Source organism: Patiria miniata, unplaced genomic scaffold (assembly GCF_015706575.1).
Source record: "Patiria miniata isolate m_02_andy unplaced genomic scaffold, ASM1570657v1 HiC_scaffold_29, whole genome shotgun sequence".
NCBI classification, from domain to species: Eukaryota; Metazoa; Echinodermata; class Asteroidea; order Valvatida; family Asterinidae; genus Patiria; species Patiria miniata.
Genome location: NW_024037068.1, coordinates 19,148,763 through 19,171,015, shown reverse-complemented (window position 1 = coordinate 19,171,015; position 22,253 = coordinate 19,148,763). Strand labels below are relative to the sequence as shown.

Genomic DNA, 22,253 nt, shown 5'->3' with positions numbered 1-22,253 from the left:
ACATTTAACAAACATGTAGGCCTATATCTGACCAGGAAAAGTTTCAGGTCTGGATTAAAGGGAATGTACATCATTGGCTTTGGCTGTAATTATCAGAAATGAACTACTTGAGGGGTAAGTATAATAGATCAAATATTGTTACACTGACATGTTTGAAGTTTTGTGTTTGAAAATGCTGTAAAAACTAAGAAAAACAAAAATGTTTAAGTAGTCTGGTTCCTTGACTCCACTAAAGATAAAATGGATCAATTTATAAATGCCGGAAAATTGTAAGGTAAGGGAACCAGTCTAGCTGGCTTGCACCCGTTCATGAACATGTAACCAATAGCAAACAACATTTGGACTGAAAAAAGTGTAAAGTTGGAGCAGTAGTTGAAAAATAGTTAGGTTTTTCCAACGGTGGTCAGCCGACCACCGTTGGAAAAACCTAACTATTTTTTTAAAAAAGGGAATTATAGGAATTCAATTTTCTTTAAAAATATCAGTAACTAATATGAAATGAACGAAAGAGAAAATAATAAAATATAAAATGACTTACGCTTTCATTCAAAAGAGAATGCACTTTTAAAGTATAAAATGAGACATTGTTATTATAGCGTAAACTTCCTGTCATATGGCCGTGTCCGAAACGGGCTTCCAGAGCTACGGCTACGTCTATTGTCAGCGCGTCCCCGCGTATTTTCAATGGGCGCAGACCTAGACCTAGCTCTAGACAACTGATTCGGATGCAGCCTATAGAATGCAGCCGATCCGTTAGGGGGGCTCTCCGTTAGGTTTATACCCTCCGTTAGGGTTGAAGTCGGCCTGAGCTAGGGTTATATTACTGTAGCCAGTTAAGTCTGAATATCATGTACATGTACATCAATAATGCACTTTGGATGAGGCTATGCCCTGTCCAGGCCTTATTCTGTTTACAATCCAGAAAACTGTCTCCCAAAGCTATTTTTTGTCTCTCTATCGACTTCTCCGACGAACGTAAACAAAAAAAACTATATTCAAGTCTCCCGCCCGCATGAGTACTGGAGGCCGCCATTTTGAAATATAAACAGATTGATTTTCATTACCTGACACAAAATGAATACTTATAAGATCAAGAATTAATGACAGACCTCAATTGTAGAAAAAAATCGAAAAAAAATGATGCACTGGCCGTTTATGAGGTTAAATGTTCAAGGCCAGTCTATAGCATTTTGCACAGTTTTAAACCAGCACACATACGGAATCTGCAATGTCTTCAGAAATAATTATAGCATCATTTTAATTTAGTTATATTGTTGCCAAATGTGCGTGGGTGTGGGTGTATGGGTTGTTGGCTGAGCGCATGGGAGCATTTTTATTTTGTTTGCTTGTTTTCTTTGATTTTTGTTTATTATTTAAATATTAAATTCCTTTGTGTGGGGTGGGCGTGGTTATCTTGAAAAGGGTGGGGAGGAAATGTTTCATGGTCATTGAAGGTTTTACTTAGAATGCTCATGTCTTTAAAGGATACCCCCATCCACCCCCCACCCCATCCCCACCCCTAACCAACCACCCACACCGCGTACCCCCTTCAACAACAACAACCACCCCCCCCCCCCACCACCACCATTCCAGTTAGGGTTACGTTTCACAAAAGTTGCCCTCCGTTAGGGTTACGATCCGTTAGGGTTGCCTCCCGTTAGGGTTACGATCCGTTAGGGTTGCCCCCCGTTAGGGTTACGATCCGTTAGGGGTGCTCTCCGTTAGGTTTATACCCTCCGTTAGGGTTGAAGTCGGCCTGAGGTAGAGTTATATTACTGTAGCCAGTTAAGTCTGAATATCATGTACATGTACATCAATAATGCACTTTGGATGAGGCTATGCCCTGTCCAGGCCTTATTCTGTTCACAATCCAGAAAACTGTCTCCCAAAGCTATTTTTTTGTCTCTCTATCGACTTCTCCGACGAACGTAAACAAAAAAAATATATATTCAAGTCCCCCGCCCGCATGAGTACTGGAGGCCGCCATTTTGAAATATAGGGTCCACTGTACTAATTCAATCCCCATTGAAAACAGTGTAAAATCAACAAAGTTCAGGGCCAAGGAACATGCAAGCCAACATCACTGGGGTTTCTGAAACAAAAAATAAATTATTGTCTTGTCTTTCATCTTTTCATTTCTTTTCAATTTTACGTACATTAGCCAATTACATTTTTAAATATTCACACCCAAATAAAATCACCTCCCGAAAAGTGATAGTTCCCGAGCCTGCATGTAGCCATTTTAAGAGTGGCACCCTTCCACTTTCACAGGCAAATCGGACCCATTTTTTTCATCCGTGATGAAAAGCCTGCCCTCAGATGGAAGCCCCAAAACCAGGGAGTTGATCCTTGGGTATATTTAAACAATTCCACCGCTTTTAAAGCCAAACGGTCTCCGTTTTCAAAAGAAATTGTGTGGGGGGGGGGGGGGATCACTTTTTATGCTAATCAGCTGGCGTAGAAATTCTCGCTTGAATTAGTTCACTGCACCCTTAACGGTCTCTGTACTAACTTCCGTACATTTATAATAATCGGAGTCCAGTTACAAGACATGTTCGTTTGGGTATTTTTAGGGCGCCATCTATTGCTGTCTAATTGCAAGGTTTGTTGCCATTGAGAGGGCGCTCTTCACAATATCTGTAGATTAAGAGTACAGTCGTACGAAGTGGCCAATCAAAGCAAACAAAAAAAGTTAAAAGGTCGCAGGGTTTATAAACAAGATCGGGTCAGGGAAAACCCTGGGGTAAAGGTTTATAATATAACGATATAACTTGATGACAACCGCGGTCCGGGGGGCGGGGGGGGGGGGGGGCTGGGCATGGCCCCGTTGGCCATGGCCCCATTAACGTCGCAAAAAAGTCAATCATTACGTACACCACCCACAAAACTCAACCAAAGCAATACATTTCCACACCTTCCTTTGCTTTTCATATTAAATTTGCAAAAACGGCGTAAAACGTTTGGACCTAGTTATGTTTGGCACCCTCCCCCCCCCCCTAAAAAAATGTGTTGTCATGATCCGGCCTTGCGTAATGACAAAATCGCGCCTTTGACAAACAAAAAATTGCTTGTTATTCTTGTTTTGCGTAGCAACGCCTATAAACGTTGAGAACTGCTTGTTATTCTACCTGTGTTTTATTTTCAATGGAGAAATCTTCTGTGGCCCTATAACCAAACATCTTTCTCATGACATGCTCATGACAGTTTGTCAAATACCAGGCCTGCATCATCAAAGGCACAATTTCTCAAAATAATAATGTTTAATATGTGTCCCACAAACATTACTAGACGTTTGGCTGTGGCCATATTGGCGAGGTGTTTGTTCAACGGGTCTTTCATTCAAGAAAGACGTCAATAGTTAGCTGAATACTGCATGGGACAGTCTGTCGTTGATAATTACTACTCGTGGCACGTCATTTTCGATTCAAAATTGAAAAATAATCTCTTCAAACATCACAATGTTTCATGCGACATTTTTAATCTACGATTATTTAAGGAGTAAAATAAGATTGATCATGCAAATAACAACAACAAAGTCGGCAATAAAAATTCGACAACTTTAAGAATAAGAAAAATATTAAAGAAACAAATTTTAGTTAAAACACGTTGGAACTATTTTGAGACACTCAATCGTGGATAATGATGACAGAAAAATGTAAAGTTTAGAATTTTAAATCTTAAAGGAAAAAAAATGTCCATCATCTCAGTGGTAATTCGTCGGCGGGTAGGTTAAGCATTGACAACTGGTATCGGTTCTTAATATTTCGTTGCAAATTATCCAAGAATGGACTGAATTTATCTGGTGTGTTCGGCATGAATTAAAATGGATCCAGGTTTTTTTATATTCACTAACGTAATATCTTTAATTAGTCCATCCATGAAAATCAGAGCATATAGACTTGCACTTAGACAGTGGAATTGACCAACAAATGTTCTCTACTGATACATAAACAATAACAAGAATTTGAACTTTAAACATCAATAAACTTACATTCTAATGATAACAGAATTTACCAGAAATTAAAAATAATTCGAACATTAAACGACAAAGCAAATTATAGGAGATTTCAAGAGTAAATGAATATAAAATTAAAGCAAGGTGTCCAGTTAATTGAAGCAAAAACTGTTGGAGCCTGTAATCTGAGGATTTTAATTGAAAACTATTTTTGTTCCTTGTTTCCTAAGTGTTTGGAGATACTTGTGCGGCTTAAGCGTACGCCTAAACCAGCAGATTAGTTCACCGATGGTTGTGGTCTTCAATGGATGTCTCACTATTAACCTCGATACTTGGTCAAAGCCAAATTGTTTGAAAGGATGCGTGTGTTCTTAAACGTGTAAGCCATGAAGGTGTGAAGTTCATTCTCACTGTGTAGCCGGACAGCAGTCCACACCTCGAAATTCAACCGTTTAGTTTTAAAGTGAAACTGTTAGAGAGTGTCCGTTTGGTAGAACAGTTTGGCGATTATGGCGATGACATCGACTTGGTGTCGTTTTGTTCCAGGTTTGATGTTACAAAATTGTTCTTACGAATCTCCGTGGTCGTCCGTTGTGGTGGGATTTACTTTGAAGTTGCCATCTTGCACATGTAGGCTTTCGTAAAGCCGCATGGGTCGTCATTCCATTTGCCATCCCATATGATTACCATTTCGGTACAGTGCGCATCACCAGCTCTGCTCCAGGGCTGGCCACTTCTCCATCTGGTAAAGCCGACCGCTGACCCATCTGTCCAGATGAAGTTCCCCTCATCTGCCTCGTCAGTGTAGCCGATCCACACGTTGCTGGTTGTAGTCCCACGGACCGACTTCACCATCGTGAGCAGCAGATCATTCTCCTCAACGCTGGCTACTGACGCCAGGTGACCCTCGCCGACTTGAGTGAACTCCTTGCAGTGATTCTCAGCCTCAGCGAAGGTCTTCTCGTCGCCGAAGTACCGGTAGCAGTTGCCATTGTAGAAGGTCCACATCGGTGGACACTTCGTTGGGCAGTTACACGAGCAGTCTGGTTGACATGCCGCGGCAAAACCCACCAACAGGACGAAGCACAAGGCCCGAACGAAAGCCATGCTGTTTACAAGTTGTCTTCCTACACCTCTGAGTGTCACAACCAAAGTTACAGTTGCAGGGTGAGACTAAGAGATAAGATGGCATTGCTTATAAACATTCGTTTGGTCCCCGTTCGGTAAATGCACACCCGACATGAAGGCTTCAGTGGCGTCAAACGTCACGTGGAGTGTTTTAATTGGCCAATGAAGGTTGGAGGTGTGGCCGGCCACGGCCACATTTGTCTTGAAGAAAAAACATAACATCACTGGCCTGATTGGACAGTATTTTTCACACAGTTTCATATAGGAAATCATGTCAACGCTATTTTGTTAATCGTTTTTAGAGCAATGACTTCAGAAATTGTCTCTTCCCTGACCGTTCACGTTTTGCCACCATACGTACTGTCAGCAGTCGGCAAATGGAAACAGGGCTTCACGTGCATGCTGCGCCAGCATGACTTTGTGATTTCATGAAAGCAAAACAAATTCTAGTGCACAATTTTAATATTATTCACAGACATTATCACCACATATTAAAGCTATCATCTTAAAGCTATCCATAGATAGAGACAAGTTCCGGTTGTTTGTTTTTGGTTTTTTAGTGTCCCTTTTACACAGGAAATGTGTGTTATATTTCTGCGAAATTAAAATATTATTGGGTTCACAGGCATATCAAAATGTATCACCAAGTAAAATTACAAGTAAAACAAGTAAAAAACATGTGAAATTATGAAAAAAAAATGTTGGCATGCTTAGAACCTTTTTTTGTTTTATATATAGGGGCTTTTTACTAGGTTTCACACGTAAATAGGAGCACCTATCTTCACAAAATTTAGTTTATTTAATGATCAATGTTTGTTCTTTAATATCATTATGTCCTTTCTCTTTTAATCATCATTTTGTTGAACCCTAAAAGGGTCGGGGCGGAATCCCCCTTAAACTTTTTCCGCGATAGCCTTAAAAAAAATGTCCCGACCCGAGCTGTTATGACTTTTTAGAATCGAGCCTTGCGCATCGTTTGGTACCAAAAACATAAAAATGCGACAACGGGTTGCCGGGCAGCGAACATTTTTCGCTGAATTATGTCGTGTACACAGAACAGAATTACAATTCGTACATTGAAATAATTAACTAGAGGTTGTAGGAACAACCACACGGTGTTGGGCCATGGATAACTTTGCCACACACATCAATGCATGTTTAAATCCATGTTTGACTTTTTCATCATGCCGCCAGAGGGCGCTCTAACATTTGATGACGTCACCTGTAACATTTTTGTACAGTTCTGCCTAGGCAAAAAACACTCACACTTCCGGTTTCCACCGGAAGGAAAGGTCACATGATTTTGCACTTAATACCAAAAATGAAGACCCTGCAATATTGTATCGATTGCCATAAAAACAAAATCAAATCTGTAGCAATTTTATATTGATTTTCAAAGATTTACAATAAGTTGAAATACAATATTACAGGTTATGTTTAATATCAAATAGTACACATTTAATATCAAATATTACACAAAGGACAACATTTAGGTTTGGGTGAAGCAAAAAGGGACGTACCCTAACCTAGGGACAGACAATGGGACAGACAGGACAAAGGACTACACCAGCATATGAGTGTGAATGCAGGTACTAAAACATAACGTAACTTTCTTTACCAAGTAATACCCTGGGAAAAGAAATGTAATAAATACGAAATAAATTAAACATTACAGTTAATATTAATATGCATCAGGATTATTATTTTTTGGGGGGTAGGTTTTTTTTTGACAAAATAGAGCCTGTGATGGTGATTTTTTTTGGATAGATTCACACAGATTGTTCCAGAAATTTACACCACGTTTAATAAGACTGTTTTGAACAATGACGCTCGACTGTAACAAACATGGATATTTTTTTCTGGAAGCACTTTGAGTATTGTGTGAATGTACGTTTGATGACAACGTAAAGCATGAGCTAAACCAGTAATGCATGATTCATGTACTTATATGCTTTAATTTCTAACAATTTTAGATTTGCAAATATGTTGGCAGTATGCACACGGTGGCCAGCATTAGAAATGATGCAAACGTATACTCTCTTTTGTAGCAACAAAATTTTGTCAAAATTTACTGAGGAACTACCCCAGTTTAGAACTGAATAGTTTAATATGGGAAATCTAAATAAATTATAAAGCACTGGGTCGATAGTGAAAGTGAACGTCCCGGATCTGGGATGTTGATTTGTTTTTTTGTTCAACATTATTTATTGCACACACATCCTTGTTTCAGTCTCGGTACCATGTGGTACCACCGATACATAGTACAGGCAATATAAGGTTTGACCTCAAACAAATTGCAACAGAATTTTTTTTCACCACAGTGCATTTCTATAAGGTCCCTAAAAAGACATACTAAAAGTCTTAAAAAATCGAGGTGGTGGAAATATGCCTAATTTGCATAAATCCAAAATGGCCGCATATGTTAGGACCTTCACATTGATTTGGTCATATTTCTCATACTAGGTGGATTTTAGAGGTACTTTAAACAACAGTTTTAGTCCTTTTACATTGATTTACTCATTATTTAAGTCCTAGGTAAATTCCAAGATCCCTATGTTTCTGAAATTTTTCAAATGCCGTATAATTTGCATAAATGCCGTATATCAATTTGCCTAATTAAAGTTAAAATAATGGATGCCATGTGTGGACATGTACCAATTGAGTGTTCCCTGATAATCCAAGTCGAATTTGACACCACAGTGCATTGCTATATAAGGTCCCTAAAAAAGTTGTTAAAAATCCAAATGGTGGAAATATGCCTAATTTGCATAAATTCAAAAGGCCGCTAATTACATGATTTTCATATGATTTGGCGCGGCCATAATAGTATATAGGCCGTTATAGACTTTTGCTTTTTTTTGTTTAAGAAGTAATTTTTGCCATATTTGGAAAGAGTTTACCTCCCTAAGCCGGAAATGCATTGAAGACATTTTTTCCCAGCTACCGTGTGGCGGCCATCTTGGATTTCAAAATGGCCACCATTTCGAGCCTAATTTGTATCATAACTTCGGACTTGATTGTCACCTGAAGTTTATTTTGATGGCAAACCCCATGTTTTTGATACCAAAGAACCTGAGTACATTATTGTTTATGGTGTACTCCAAATGGATGGCAGCCATCTTGGATATTTCAAATATATGGCCGCCATTTTCGGCTTATTTGCATAATAAATTTGGACTCGAATGGCGTACGAAGTCAATTTCGGTGGCAAACCCCATACATTTGATACCAAGTAATCTTAAAGACCCATTGCTGATGATCTATCCCAGATGGATGGCAGCCATCTTGGATTTTTTTTTTCAAAATGGCCGCCATCTTGGATCTTATTTATAATAACATTGCACCTGAATGTCCAATGAAGTCCATGTATTTGAATGAATTCAAGTAAATCACTGTGGACGGGGTACTTACAGTTGATGGCAGCCATCTTTGATATTTCATAATTGCCGCCATTCTGAACTATTTGCATAATAAATTTGGACATCAATGTCGTATGAAGTCACTATTGGTGGTGGCAAAGCCCATAAATTTGATACCAATGAATCCAATTAGCACATTTAGGCATCCCAAATGGATGGCAGCCATATTGGATATTCAAAAATAGCGGCCATCTTTGATTTCATTTAAATAATAAGGTGGTACCTGAATGTCGTATGAAGCCCATTTTGGTGGCAAACTGCATATGTTCTTGATACCAAGGAACCCAAGTTAATCATTGTTGATGGGGTACTCCACTGGGAGTATACCCCATCAACAATGATTTTCGTGGGTTCATTGGTATCAAAAGCATGGGGTTTGCCACCAAACTGAACTTCATATGACAATCAGGTCCGATGTTAGATACAAATTAGGCCCGAAATGGCGGCCATTTTGAATTCCAAGATGACCGCCACATGGTAGATAGAAAAAAATGTTACCAACGGATTTCCAGCTTAGGAAGGTAAAGTCTATCCAAATAATTATGAGAAAAATTCCTTCTTTAGCAAAGAAAAATGCAGTGGCCAAAAATATGACATAATATGCTATCTAGTAATAACTCTCGTCCTAAGTTGCTTTTCGGGGTACTTTAAACAACATTTTGTCATTTGACATTGGGGTCATTCAGTGTCAAATCACCCCCCAAAACTTTTAAATTTGAAACCCCAACCTCTTCAAATTGGATCATATTTAAAAGCCGAAATTTTAAGTTTTAGCACCATCGGACAAACAGTTTTCACGCTACCGCCTAGGCAATTTTGGTCAAAATGGACATTGCTGCCATTTTTAAATGACCATATTTCTATAATCTGTGAGCGAAATGTGTTAATCTTAATTTCTTTTGAAAGGTTACATCATGAGAAATCCAAATTTACCATTGTTTTTTTCATGTCGGGGTTATTTTAAGTAAAATGACATTATAACCTTGAATTTGACCTTGAATTTGACCTAGTGGATCACCCGACATTGAGACAAACGCGGATGAAAATTAAACCCCAAGATGTTCGCTACAAAATATCAAAAAATTGGGAAAGATATTTTTTGTTCGGTTTTTGGCTCATCTCAAAGTTGGCATACGCGTTGCAAAATGTGATATCCCTATGCAGTGTACTAGTGGATTTAAAGTAGGCATTTTTTTGTCTCTGAAATTTGTTAAAATTATTCCTGTTATTTTCTGAGTTAATTCATCAATCATTTTTTTTTTTACGGCCGTAAAGTGTTATGTAACTTCGGAGGTGGGTGCTAGGTGAATTATGCAAATCGTAATTCCTTTTCCCTTTGTTGCATACCAATTCCGGGCTTGCACCCATGCGGGAGGGGTATAAAACCATCGCCCACGTATTTTCGGATTGAGGTTTGCGGTTTTTTGGTTTATTTCTTTCCCGTATATATAATTTGATTTTTGTGATTTGTAACTCCTGTGTTGAATCCTCTGTTCTCTTGAGTTATTCCTTGATTTTTGGTCTGAGTGCAGCGGCACAAGGATTCGCTCTGCGACACAGGGATATCACATTTTCCAACACTTATACCAACTTTGACAAGAGCTAGAAACCTTAACAAAAAATATTATACCCCATAGGAAACATAGGATCTCATAAGGTACCTCGGACTGGAATGATGATGAAATCAATGTCGAAGGACAAATTGTTGTTCAAAGTACTCCAAAAAGCAATGCAGGACAAGAGTTATGGCCAAATCAAAAATCATGTAATAAGTGGCCATTTTGAATTTATGCAAATTAGGCACATTTCCACCACTTGGATTTCTTTCCTTTTTTAAGGAACCTTATAGCAATGCACCATGGTGTGAAATTAATTTATGTACATGACTGGACTTGGATTATCAGGGAAAATTTTATTAATAAATGGCATTTATGCAAATTATTATTGGCATATCGCAAATTTGGGAAACATAGGGATATTGAAACTTACCAAGGTCTAGAATAATGAGTAAATTCGCCTGATGATCGCCACGCAGTGTGCGTGTGCGTGAAACCAATGGTAGCAGAATAGACTGAACCTATATGTTATATATAGATTCATATATGTATCATATTGCAGATAGTATATATATATTACAGCATAAAAAAATGAATATAAATCATCTACAGATCTTTTCTGAAGTCAATGGGCATCTCAATAATAAATTAAGATCAACTCTCTGTGTTTAGTATTAAATATATTGTTGCAGCATCACTAAATATTCAATTATAAAGTAGCAAAAAAGTGGTACTGGGTGTGGTTAAGAAACACATTAGAAAACTACTTTCCACCACTCGGATTTCTTAAGACTTTTAATATGTTATAGAGGAGATTTTTCTGAGTAATAACCTTTTTAAATGGTTTCTGTTACAATTTGTTTGAGGTTACCCCTTAATTTTTCACATAATGCCTGTACTAACAAGAAAGTGACATAGCTGAAAGTTCAACAGGTTACCAACCTACTAGCCTTTCCAATGGTTCAAGGGACTTGCTATTTGTAACCTGAGATCACTGTATATATATGCTACACTCTTCATCCGGGATCAGTTCGCTTTGCCTTTGTGACATCCGTGGCATGTTGATTTGTTTTTGTTCAACATTATATTGCACGCACATCCGCGTTTCAGTCTCGGTACCATGTGGTACCATCGATACAAGAAAGTGACATAGCTGAAAGTTCAACAGGTTACCAAACTACTAGCCTTTCCAATGGTTCAAGGGACTTGCTATTTGTAACCTGAGATCACTGTATATGCTTCACTCTTCATCCGGGATCAGTTCGCTTTGCCTTTGTGACATCCGTGGCGTGTTGATTTGTTTTTGTTCAACATTTTATTGCACGCACATCCGCGTTTCAGTCTCGGTACCATGTGGTACCATCGATACAAGAAAGTTCACTAGCTGAAAGTTCAACAGGTTACCAAACTACTAGCCTTTCCAATGGTTCATAGGACTTGCTATTTGTAACCTGAGATCACTGTATATGGTTCACTCTTAAGTTTGCTTAATTTTGTATGCTTGTAATAAATCAAGGAACCATAAGTTGAAAACAAAACCAGATTCTCACTTAGAACATTGAGTAAATATACACCGACTTTTGTTTCACGAAACTCGAACAATTCATCGAAATAAGAGTGTCGTAAGATTATTATACAACATTTTTAAGCCGAATCGCTTAGAAATTAAACAATAAGCGATAATTTAGCCTGAATGTGCTCATTAAATGTGCTCTGAACACTCAACGATACTTTCCTCACTTTTAATGTAACATATCCAGCAAAAAAAGTTTTACATAAATTAGGGTGTGAACCTTAGATCACTTGTTTTGCTATGTGTAACTAGGTTTACCTTTCATGTGCATGCGCGCTAACTTAATGGCCACCGTGAACACACGTTGGCACACCATCACATGTTGCTTTCCTAGCCTGTCAAACTCAGGCCAGTATTGCATGTTAATTCATACTGGCTATACACCCAACAAATCTTATCCTTATTCAGTACAACGCGAAGATGTATCTACCTACCGCTGATGGATTGTAGATTTAGTCGGGCTTGCTTTAATGCAGTCCTTATCAGCTATCACTTCAATTTGTTTTCTTAAAAGCTCATAATTCTAAATTTATTCCAAAAGTGTTAAACCCTAAGATTAATATTGTCCTTCCGTTTAACTTTTACTTTTCACCTTTTGACCACCATCAGTTTCTATCATGTGACCCTTCCTTCCGGTTAAAACCGGAAGTACCTTAGTTTTTAAAATTGGCAGAAAATACGAACTCGCTTTCAAAGATGTGAGTGTCTGCCTAGGCTGTACTTAAATAATACAGGTGACGTCATCAAATGTCAGAGCGCCCTCTAGCGGCAGGTTAAAAAACGTCAAAAACGCATTTTCACTTGATGTCTGTGGCGAAGTTTGCGGTATTCGCTTCAAAATTAATGTACATGATGACCTTAAAGCAGACAAGACATATGCGCGAAAAAAAATTGATTACGTCATCAGATCGGAAGTTACAATAAAAAGACCTTTAAACCTTCAAATATCAACCGTGATAGAAATAATCAAGATTGGGCTATAGCACAGTTGAAATAGCTCTTGAAATTTCTGGTAATAACGTCACAATGACGTCATCAGGTATCATATTGCAAGCATTCAAAGATTTCTAGATTTAATCTTTGAAAATCAATATAAAATCAAATACTACAGATTTAATTTTGTTTTTTATGGCAATCGATACAATATTGCAGGGTCTTCATTTTTTGTATTAAGTGCAAAATCACTTGATCCTTCCTTTCGGCCGAAACCGGAAGTACCTTATAATTTGAAATTGGCAGAAGATGCGAACTTGCTTTCAACGATGTGAGTGTCTGCCTAGGCAGTACTGTACAAAAAAATTACAGGTGACGTTATCAAATGTAAGAGCGCCCTCTGGCGGCATGTTGAAAAGTCAAACATGGATTTAAACATGCATATTTTGAGTTGATGTGTGTGGCAAAGTTTGCGGTAATCCATGGCCCAACACCGTGTCGGGCGTCGGGCGTCAGGCTTTTGTTTGTTGTTCGGTGTTTTGGGCAGCTCCATTTCCGCAGTCTCAACTGAAGCGAATACGCAATTCCCCAAATGAATGGCAAAATCAGTTCATGAAAACATTTTAAAATAACGATTCTTCAAACTTGAGTTTTTAAAGACCAGTAGTATTCTTTTTCCAAAAAAGAAAAATCAACACCAACAAATTCCAAGCGGACAAACGTTTGATAACTTCGACAGTTGTACGAAATATATTATTCATTCAGTTGTTGCGTTTGTAGGCGGCCAACAAGATTGTTTTAGCTTCGTATATAATTTGGCTGGGCTGTTTTTTGGGTTGTTTATATGGTTATGTTTTCTTTATTTATGTATTTACACAATGACATCAATTTGTGAACAGCAGTTTAAGAACATTCATTTACAATTTCTCCCCTCAACTGACGGACTGCTTAAAAAAATAACATTTCAGGAATCATATTTTCTTTTTAGAAAAATCAAGAGATTAAAGAACTTGTGGGAAGCAGAGAAGAAAGAAGATAACACGACGATTATTAATATGGCAGGTAAAATATAAATTAAGGAAGGATTTGGCGGATATCCTGTCAGGTAAAGATGTACATTCACCAAGTAGTTAGTATAAAGCTTGGTCAAGGTGTTCGTCAGTAGCGTATCCAGTTTTTGATGTCGGGGGGGGGGGGGGGGGGCACCGCACATCCGCGCCGATAGACATTTTGTTGGCCTCCGTAAAAAAATAGGGGGAGGGGCTGGTACCCATCTTCAAAAAAGGGGTGCTCTTCAAAACTCATCATTATTATGCATACTACAAATTATATGCCCACCTCCATGGCGCATTGTTTTTGAGCGGGTTTTCTTTGTTGGGATTGATTTTAGAACTGTCTAAGCTTTTATTGAAAAAAAAACAACAAATTGCTTAAAAAAAAGGAATTTGTCAAACATCCGCCGGGGGGAGGGGAGCTTGCCTCCCCCCAAGTCTTACAGTACTTTATACCAAATTATTAAATAATCAACAACGAACCATCTTGCTGGCCCTTAGTGGCATTGAATTATTTTTTATTAAACTACATGTGTTATCAAATCGGCATCCCATCGCCTTTGTATTAGTATACTATTTTCGAATACTGGTTTGATGTTCTTCCGTTTGTCAAACAATAACAATTCTAATATATATTAGGTGTGCTTGTAAATTCTAGGTATTGTTATTTCTTTGTCGAATTTCTTTTTTTTTATGATCGTTGACTTTCTTGTTTTTAAAACAGAAATGCAAAGCCTTGAGGTATCTTTACAAGATATGCCTGCAACTAAGAAGGCTTTGAGCGACAACGCAGCAAAGGCGCAAAAAGGGGTGCAGGACAGAGCTGCTGAGTTCATAGCAAGGGTTCAAGCTGAAGAGAAACGACTCCTTGATGAGATCACAACCCAGGAACGCGAGCAAAACAAGCGACTTGATGAGCACGAGAAGACACTACGTACCAAGCTGCATTCACTTTCTCAATATTCCGCCACCAGCAAAGGCATGGAGAAGCTCAGAGTTCAACCAACTCCCAAGGCTGCGCGGTTGAAGTCGCATCCCGTGTTCGTTCAGAGTCAGAAGCTTGCCATCGATCTGGGCAAGGTGATGGTGGAAGATACATGGGAGAAGCGCCATTCGTTCGGCGCGCAGGGGAGTGATGAAGGGGAGTTTGAATCAGCCAGAGGCATTGCTGCTGCTGCTGACCCTGACGAGATTGCAGTGGCTGACGTCAATACAAGCACCAGCGAGTTGTAATCTGCAACAACCAGGGACAAACCAAGAGCACCATTTCGATATTTGCAAGTAAGTTGTTTGTGCACACACGTTTTATAGTATATATTATCCCACCTTAACCTCCATTGAAATGATATAAACGTAACAGCTTTAGTATTTTTTTCAAATTCCATTTCGGACAGGGCTATTTCATTTATTGTAGTTTATTTCATTAATCAAATAACTCGCTATGCAATTTTTATTCAGGGACCCACTATTCAGGGGCCTCATCTCCAATGCCTTCCATTAAAAACATTCATTATACACGTATGTTTCAGCCGCTCATTTAGTTTGCGCGCATGCGCACTCAAAATATGAAATACTGCTAATCAGCAAACATGGATGCCTGCAGTCGCAGTTTGACCCACTGAAGTATTGGTCAACATCACGCTTGAAGAACTTTGATAATTTTTTCTTTCCACGTGGACTTTTCATTTTGTACGTTTTTTGTCCATAATTATTGTTTTTTTTTTTATATTTTAAAAGGTTTTTAGCGCCGTTACCACACTGTAGAAACAATTTATTTCTTTGTTCACTTGGTCTACTGATAATTTTTGGTTTGAATCATCTTTTAAGTACGATTGAGAAGGATACATTTTAAGACATGAAAACCAGACAATCGTTCAGTGCGTCGTCTGCTACCGCTCTTTGCAAGCCGACGACGCGGAGGAAACCATTGCGCATGCGTGAGAAGACGAACTTAATGCACGCACGGTCTATGGGGCTGAAACATACGTGTATAACAATCAGTTTTATGTTCGTGCCGTTTCCGTCCTGCGTAAAATCAAAGTTATTTCGTAGGAGGCATTAGTTGCTCTTTCATGACTGCCTATTTGTTAACCCTCTCACCACCACTTGATACTTCGGTAGACAAATATGTCCGTATGGTACAATTTCAAGTCGTACTTTTGGAGACGGTCATGGAATGATGTTGCAAGCTTTAAGAAAATCGTGAAATGCATTTTATAAATGGATTTTGTGGTTCACTGCAAACTGTAATGCAACTGCCCAGCCATCCAATTACATCGCAGTCGTTACCCTCCAGGACAGATACACTTGCAAAGTAATACGCCTAACCACAACAAAGTTGAGTCAGTCGCTTGAAAATTCGTCATAGTTTTCACGAACAGCCATCTTAATGGATTTTGAACAAAAAGCGTTTTCAAGATAATCTCGAAAAAGGTCTCTTCTATTTCAAAACTGCAAAAAAGTTACTAATTTGCAACAACTTTCCGCAATAAGGAATCCTTCACATGATTCTATTAGAGGTTAATTTTTACGTAAACCCAGTAATTAGAATTAACACAGAAGTTAATGAACGAAAATTAATTAGTAAAGATATGGTGTCTCTTCGTGAAAACGAAAATTTAAGTTTCCTACATTTAGGCCCTTTCTGTTAAATGTGTTGTTATATAATGGAAGGGGCGCGCGTGTACACGCGCGCAGCTGAGAATGTAACAAAGATACGCTCTTCGTAAAAACGAAATTCTGAGCTACTTTTACGCCTTTCCGTGCAATAGGTTTTGTACACGTTTAAGGGTCCGAAATGTATGTGTCTCTTCGTGAAAATGCAAATGCAATCATCGAAATGTCTGCCCCTTGCATCATTAATGAAATGTGGAAATTAATGATTTTTTCTTAAATAAACATGTCAAAATGGTGAAGTACAATGTTTTAAAGCAAAATAGTGAAAAATCGTTAAAAAATGGTAATTTTTGACATATGTGTCTCTTCTTGAAAACGGTGACGAATTGTTCTCTCGCCGTTTGCGAGTTAGCCACGCCCCGTAGACAACCCTACGGATTTTTTTTACGCTAAGTTTCGTTTGTCTCAGATGTTGCGCGTTCAGCGTCCATTTGTTTATCATGTAATTTGACAATACTTCACAAGCTGCGTTGACGCGATTCTAACGAGATTCTACCGCGATAGGTCAATTGACATTATACCATTGATGTCTCTATACAGACTGGATAGGACATTGTGCCGTGTTTGTACACGATTGCGCGGCCGAACAATTGCGGCGCGTTTACTGTCAGACGAGTAAACGCTCAATCTGTATTCACTTTGTTTGCTTTGGAAATCGAAAGTGGATTATCGAGTGAGTTAATTTCTTAGGGGGGAGTTGAAGCGTTCCCCCAAAAACAAATTGTTCCAAAAAAACAAAAAAAACATAAAATGAACGATATGAAGAGTTACCTCAATGCTTTCAAACAGCTTTTTTTGATATGCACTCTCTTTATACATTTTCGAAATTAACGAACGTTTTCCTTTTTATTTTTTAATAAATCCCTCCTCCCAAAAATGATTATAAGTAAATTGCCATTTAATTTTTGCCACATTGGTCATTACAGCACATTGAATTACTCCATCAATTAAATAAATAAGTGAATAAGTTTATTATTGATATGCTGAAATGACATTATATTTTTTAAACTAAACACTCACACGAAAATTTGTTTGGAGATTCATTCAAATACTTGATGCATTTATTAAAAAACCCGAACATCAATCAATAAGAATCTAAAAGAAAAACCCTTAATTTTACAAAGTAATCAGTAAAAAAACAAGTCTTCTCTCCGTCCCCAGGTACAATCTTACAGATTGATCATGGAATGACATCGTTCACCTACTGTGATATTGTGTGAAATGAGACGAATCACAAACCAAAATAGTGCTTGACTAATTTTGTCAAAGAATAATTCAAGCTATGGTCTTCTTTATAATCATAATCATTGTTTAGCTGTACTTCTGAAGAAAAACAATAGAATGATGTGTAAGTGTAATAGGAATTTGTGAGCAAATAGCCGTGTATTAATAGCTAAAGCTAGAAATTTTATTCAATGGCGTATATTTATTGTAATTTTAAACCTTAAAAGTATTCTTAGGTTATTGCTTTAATCACTACAGAAACTGATGTCAAATCTAATGTGACAGTCATCTTGGGAGTGCATTTGCGTTGAAATCCACAGCTTCTTTCCAAAAATAAAAATCGTACAATCACAGTTAACAGTTCCACATCGCAGTCATTAAATTTAAGTAAAAATTGATCCAGTTAAAGTCAAACTCTGTGAGTGTGATGCCTATCACATCGCATGTTCAGTTCAGTGAATGATACAGTCGATTTCATCTCTCCGAAAAGTTCTCCATTTTCGTCTGTCTCGGATACCGTCCTGCAGCTGGTGGTTCGTGCTTGTGGCTTTGTTTTGTTTGTTTGTTTGATTTTGGTCAATCGGAAGTTGTGCAATTACGCCTAAACCATCTCCTCTGTTTATCTGTATAAAGCAAACGAATGTGCACATTTCGATAAGCATTAAGCCGAAGGCAGACATAATTCAAAATTGCATATAAAAGTTATTCGAATACACTATTTCAAAAAGTCCCACCTCAATTTCTTCTCATTGCCATTGCCAGCTTAGTCAGTCACGTATACGTCTTTAAAATAAAATGATGTCGACCAGCATGACAGGCCTAGATCGCATGGAACTTGAACAGAATATCTCGCTACCACACAGTAGGCCTCCATCCCCTAAGAACGACCAAATTAACGATATTATAATTTGCTTTGTCATTCCCAGCAGTAGACTCATATTGTAGGCCCATCGTAAACGAAGGCGGTTTACCGATTCGTTAAAAGAAAATACTTACTTGCGAATAATTGTCTTATTCTTCAATGCTCCTTACTTCCCGACTCCAGCAATCTAATACTGCGCACACCTTGACAATAATCCTCATCGATTTTGATAAATTTAGATCTCTGTTCCTTTTATTCTTCAAAAATTACACAGAAACCGAAGAAAATCCAACTGCTTTTTTTAATCCTCTGTTCCAAAGTGTACCCAACACGAATGCAAAATTGTGTTCATATCCCGTCTGTATTATATGGAGATCAATGCATAAGACTTATTAGGCGCTTAGGTTTCAAAGGACAGTAAATGAGTTATTTTATAACAATTTGACTTTTACGTTTTCGGATTTGGAAAGAGAAGAATCTAATAAACCAAAAGAAAAAAAACTGTTCTCAATTGAAATTGGAAACAGCTATAGTGTTGGAATACTTCAACATCGCGAGTCATAACCACAGAAAAACATAGACTGTAAAACAGGCGATCAGCAGCACCCGCTTTTATAAAGCGCTGCGACGCGTCGCAATTCGCGACCGTCGTATCATCCATTTCACGAAAGTTGCGATGTGTTGAACGCGTCGTAAGTTCCTTGACAACGGCTTAAAACACGTCGCAAGTTACGACGTGTCTAGTGGTCATCGTTCAATAAAAAGAGTCATTTTCTAAGACAGTTTTGTGCCATAAACATTACATAAACGAGATTATAAAACCGAGGCAATTTTTGTAAAGTTGTAGATAGAAATTTCATTGAATAATTATGAATTAGACCGGAATATTAGAGTTGACATTTCAAAGTAGCTATACAGTCCAATGAGAGCTTGTTTTCCTTCAAAATTGCATCGCACGGCCGCCATTTTGTTTTACGTTTTAACAAATTTCGAGCTGAGATCCGACGACTCTTTGTTGAATATCAGACGACTATTTACTTTACGCTGACTAAATACATCAAACAGTCACCGAGTTTTGCTATAAATACACCAACGACGCGTCGCACTTACGACGTGTCTCGTGAAATGGATCGCAGGACGCGTCGCAGCTGCGACGCATCGTAGAGATACGACGCGTCGCATCGCTGCGATGCATCGTAAGTTACGAAGAGTTTGATGAAATCGGGTGCGGTCCTATTCGAAACTACACGCCCATTTTCGTGATTTCGTGGCGCCCGACTAAAATCCAAACTATGGGCAAATTCACCTCTCAGTATAGGGATTTTACACAGACCCAAAGTATTCCAATAAAAAAATTCTATGAAGTTATTTTCCGATTGTGAAAAAAATCCCTTGTGTTCTTTATATGAATAAGGTAGATTAAAAAACAATAACGTGTACAACTTTTTTCAAACGGATTGTGAGTAAAACAGCCTGTTTTTAATTTAAAAATGTATGTTCTATGTGTGTACTGTACTAAGACCGTATCTGCATTGAACGCGCGTCGCGCGATTACGCACGCTGTCAACAAGCGTTTTGTCCATACTTTTTCAAATCACGGTTTTACGCGCACGACTGGCGGTCTATGCGTTTATATGTCTGTGGTCATAACCCCATGTGACATGCACACTTTATGATGGTCATTAGCTTTTTGAACAACAATTATCATTGTACAAATACATATCCTCGTTCGTTCACTTTTATCCTCATTCTTTTATTTTTCCATAATGCGTTTTAAACAACATTGCTCCGAGTTAATTGAACATGTCAAGGTCTGTAGTGGATCAGGATCACTTGATTCTCAAACAATCAGATTTTATTATTTTAATCATTTTTTCTACTAGACAGCAGTAATTACTCAAAACTTTTTCAGTTATCTGAATGATCTTATTCGAAATAAATTTTGTTTTCCAGATGACGTCGTTGCTATATCGAATCAGTGGGTGTGTGCTCATCCCAGCAAGGTGATGGTTTACCATAGAGACACCACGCACAAGTTTGATTTCTACACTGTGCCAGAGGATGAGGTTGGCAAGACAGACGGGCAGCTCGCGGGCTCGTGAGCGTGGCTGTCATGCCCAACGGTAACATCATAGCGGGCGATAGGAAGAGAAAGTTATTGACTGAGCACAATCCCAGGAATGGTGAGATCCTACACACCATGGCAGTGAAGATAACACCTTACTTCTTGGCTGTACTGAGCAATGGTTGGATTGTGATCAGTGATTGGGAGCAGGGACTAGTGGAGATAGTTGAGGTTTCTAATGGCAACGTTGTGACTGTTACCAGAATCCAGCCAACCATCGACGGTAAACCGGTGAAATACTACGCGGGTGTATGCAGCAACAGCTCGGGTATCTACCTTGCAGTGGTCACAAGCAAAGTCAACACTGGTCACATACACCACTATAACTGTGCAGGTCAGTTTGTCAGCTGCGTGGCCCAGGGTCTGTACGACCCCTATGGAATCACAATCACAGAGGATGGGCAGCAGCTGGCAGTGGCTGACCGGTACTCAGTAAAAATCTATCACAAGATGTAATGCCAACGATGTCATCCAGCATAAAAACCGCCTCGTTAAACTTGCGTTTGTGGTCGGTTTACAATCCCAATATGAACTTGAGGCGGCCTAAGGATAAAACTTAAATATAAGTAAAATAATAATAATAATACTAATAATCGTAAAATAAAAATTAAAATGAATGAGACTGCTGCAAATTGCTTTCTGACAGGATTGACCTGAAATATACAAATGTAAAAATTTAAGGCGGCCTAACGTATGGATCTTAACAAGATCTTCTTCATCGATACGTCAGGCCGCCTTAATTTATAATTTTTTTTTGAAATAACTCGGAAGGTGCAGGTGCTAATTAGCGGTTTAATAATGCGCACTACCTCAGTTGACGATTCTTCACGTCTGTCATTGCTTCCAAATTCATTAGATATTCCCAACACACAATTAAAAGTTGAAAGACATCATCGTCGAGAACGGTTACTTGAAGTTACACATGTATGAATTCCTAATCGCACCTCCCCTAAATCACACCCTCCCACATTGAAGTTGCGGTCTGAATGTCGATGCTCATGTCACGAAAAGAACATATTACCCGGTGAATGGTCATTGATTGCGGCTTGTCCGTAACTATGATGACCGTAAAGGGAAAGTGAATTATGCTTACTGCAGATAGAATATGCACAAACAAGTTGAAGTCTAGTTATGTCATAGAGGGCAATTTCAAAAAATAAAATCCTAAAACGTAATATGTCAAATTGTTATAAAATAACTCAGTATAGACGAATACTTGGGAGATAACAAAGACATTGAATATTTTGATATATTAAGTTGATATTATAACCCTTGTATATTCAAATACACCGTGACCATACATAACGTTTGTAACATGTTAGAAATATTGATGGAAATGTATGTAATCACGAATAGCCCAGTGATTAGATACGTAATCCGATCACTAAAAATAAATGCCGATTGTGATATGTCCTTGTTTCTCACAAAAACTGGAAAGATTACCAGGTTTTTTCCCCGCATTCAGCCATCATTCGGTCTGGGTATTGACGTATGACCACAGTCAGTACAAGTTTCGCTTATAATAAATAATGCATTAAAAAGACAATTATTTGTAACTACCCAAAAAACACAACAAACACAATGTTGATATTCCTGTTATTTTTAAAGGATAGTTATTAAGGGCCAGCACACTGCTAGACACAGCATTTCAAAGCAGCCATGGTAAGGCCACAGTTTATTGCTGTCCAATTGGCATTTATGGTCAGAACATTTTATGAAGCAGGTAGCACGGTACAAGACACGATACGTC

The 22,253-nt window shown here is 38.3% G+C and overlaps 1 protein-coding gene across 1 annotated transcript; it reads right to left on the bottom strand.

Moving 5' to 3' along the window:
* Window positions 1-3,456: 3,456 nt before the first annotated feature.
* Window positions 3,457-5,107, bottom strand: LOC119735444 (alpha-N-acetylgalactosamine-specific lectin-like). Its single transcript, XM_038209142.1, has one exon. It carries the CDS (start codon window positions 5,060-5,062, stop codon window positions 4,559-4,561), a length of 504 nt encoding a protein of 167 aa, XP_038065070.1. The 5' UTR covers window positions 5,063-5,107; the 3' UTR covers window positions 3,457-4,558.
* Between the last annotated feature and the right edge of the window lie 17,146 nt (window positions 5,108-22,253).

Excerpts from the sequence above, each read along its gene's own strand:
- LOC119735444 (XM_038209142.1), bottom strand. The coding sequence starts at position 5,062 with ATGGCTTTCGTTCGGGCCTTGTGCTTCGTCCTGTTGGTGGGTTTTGCC.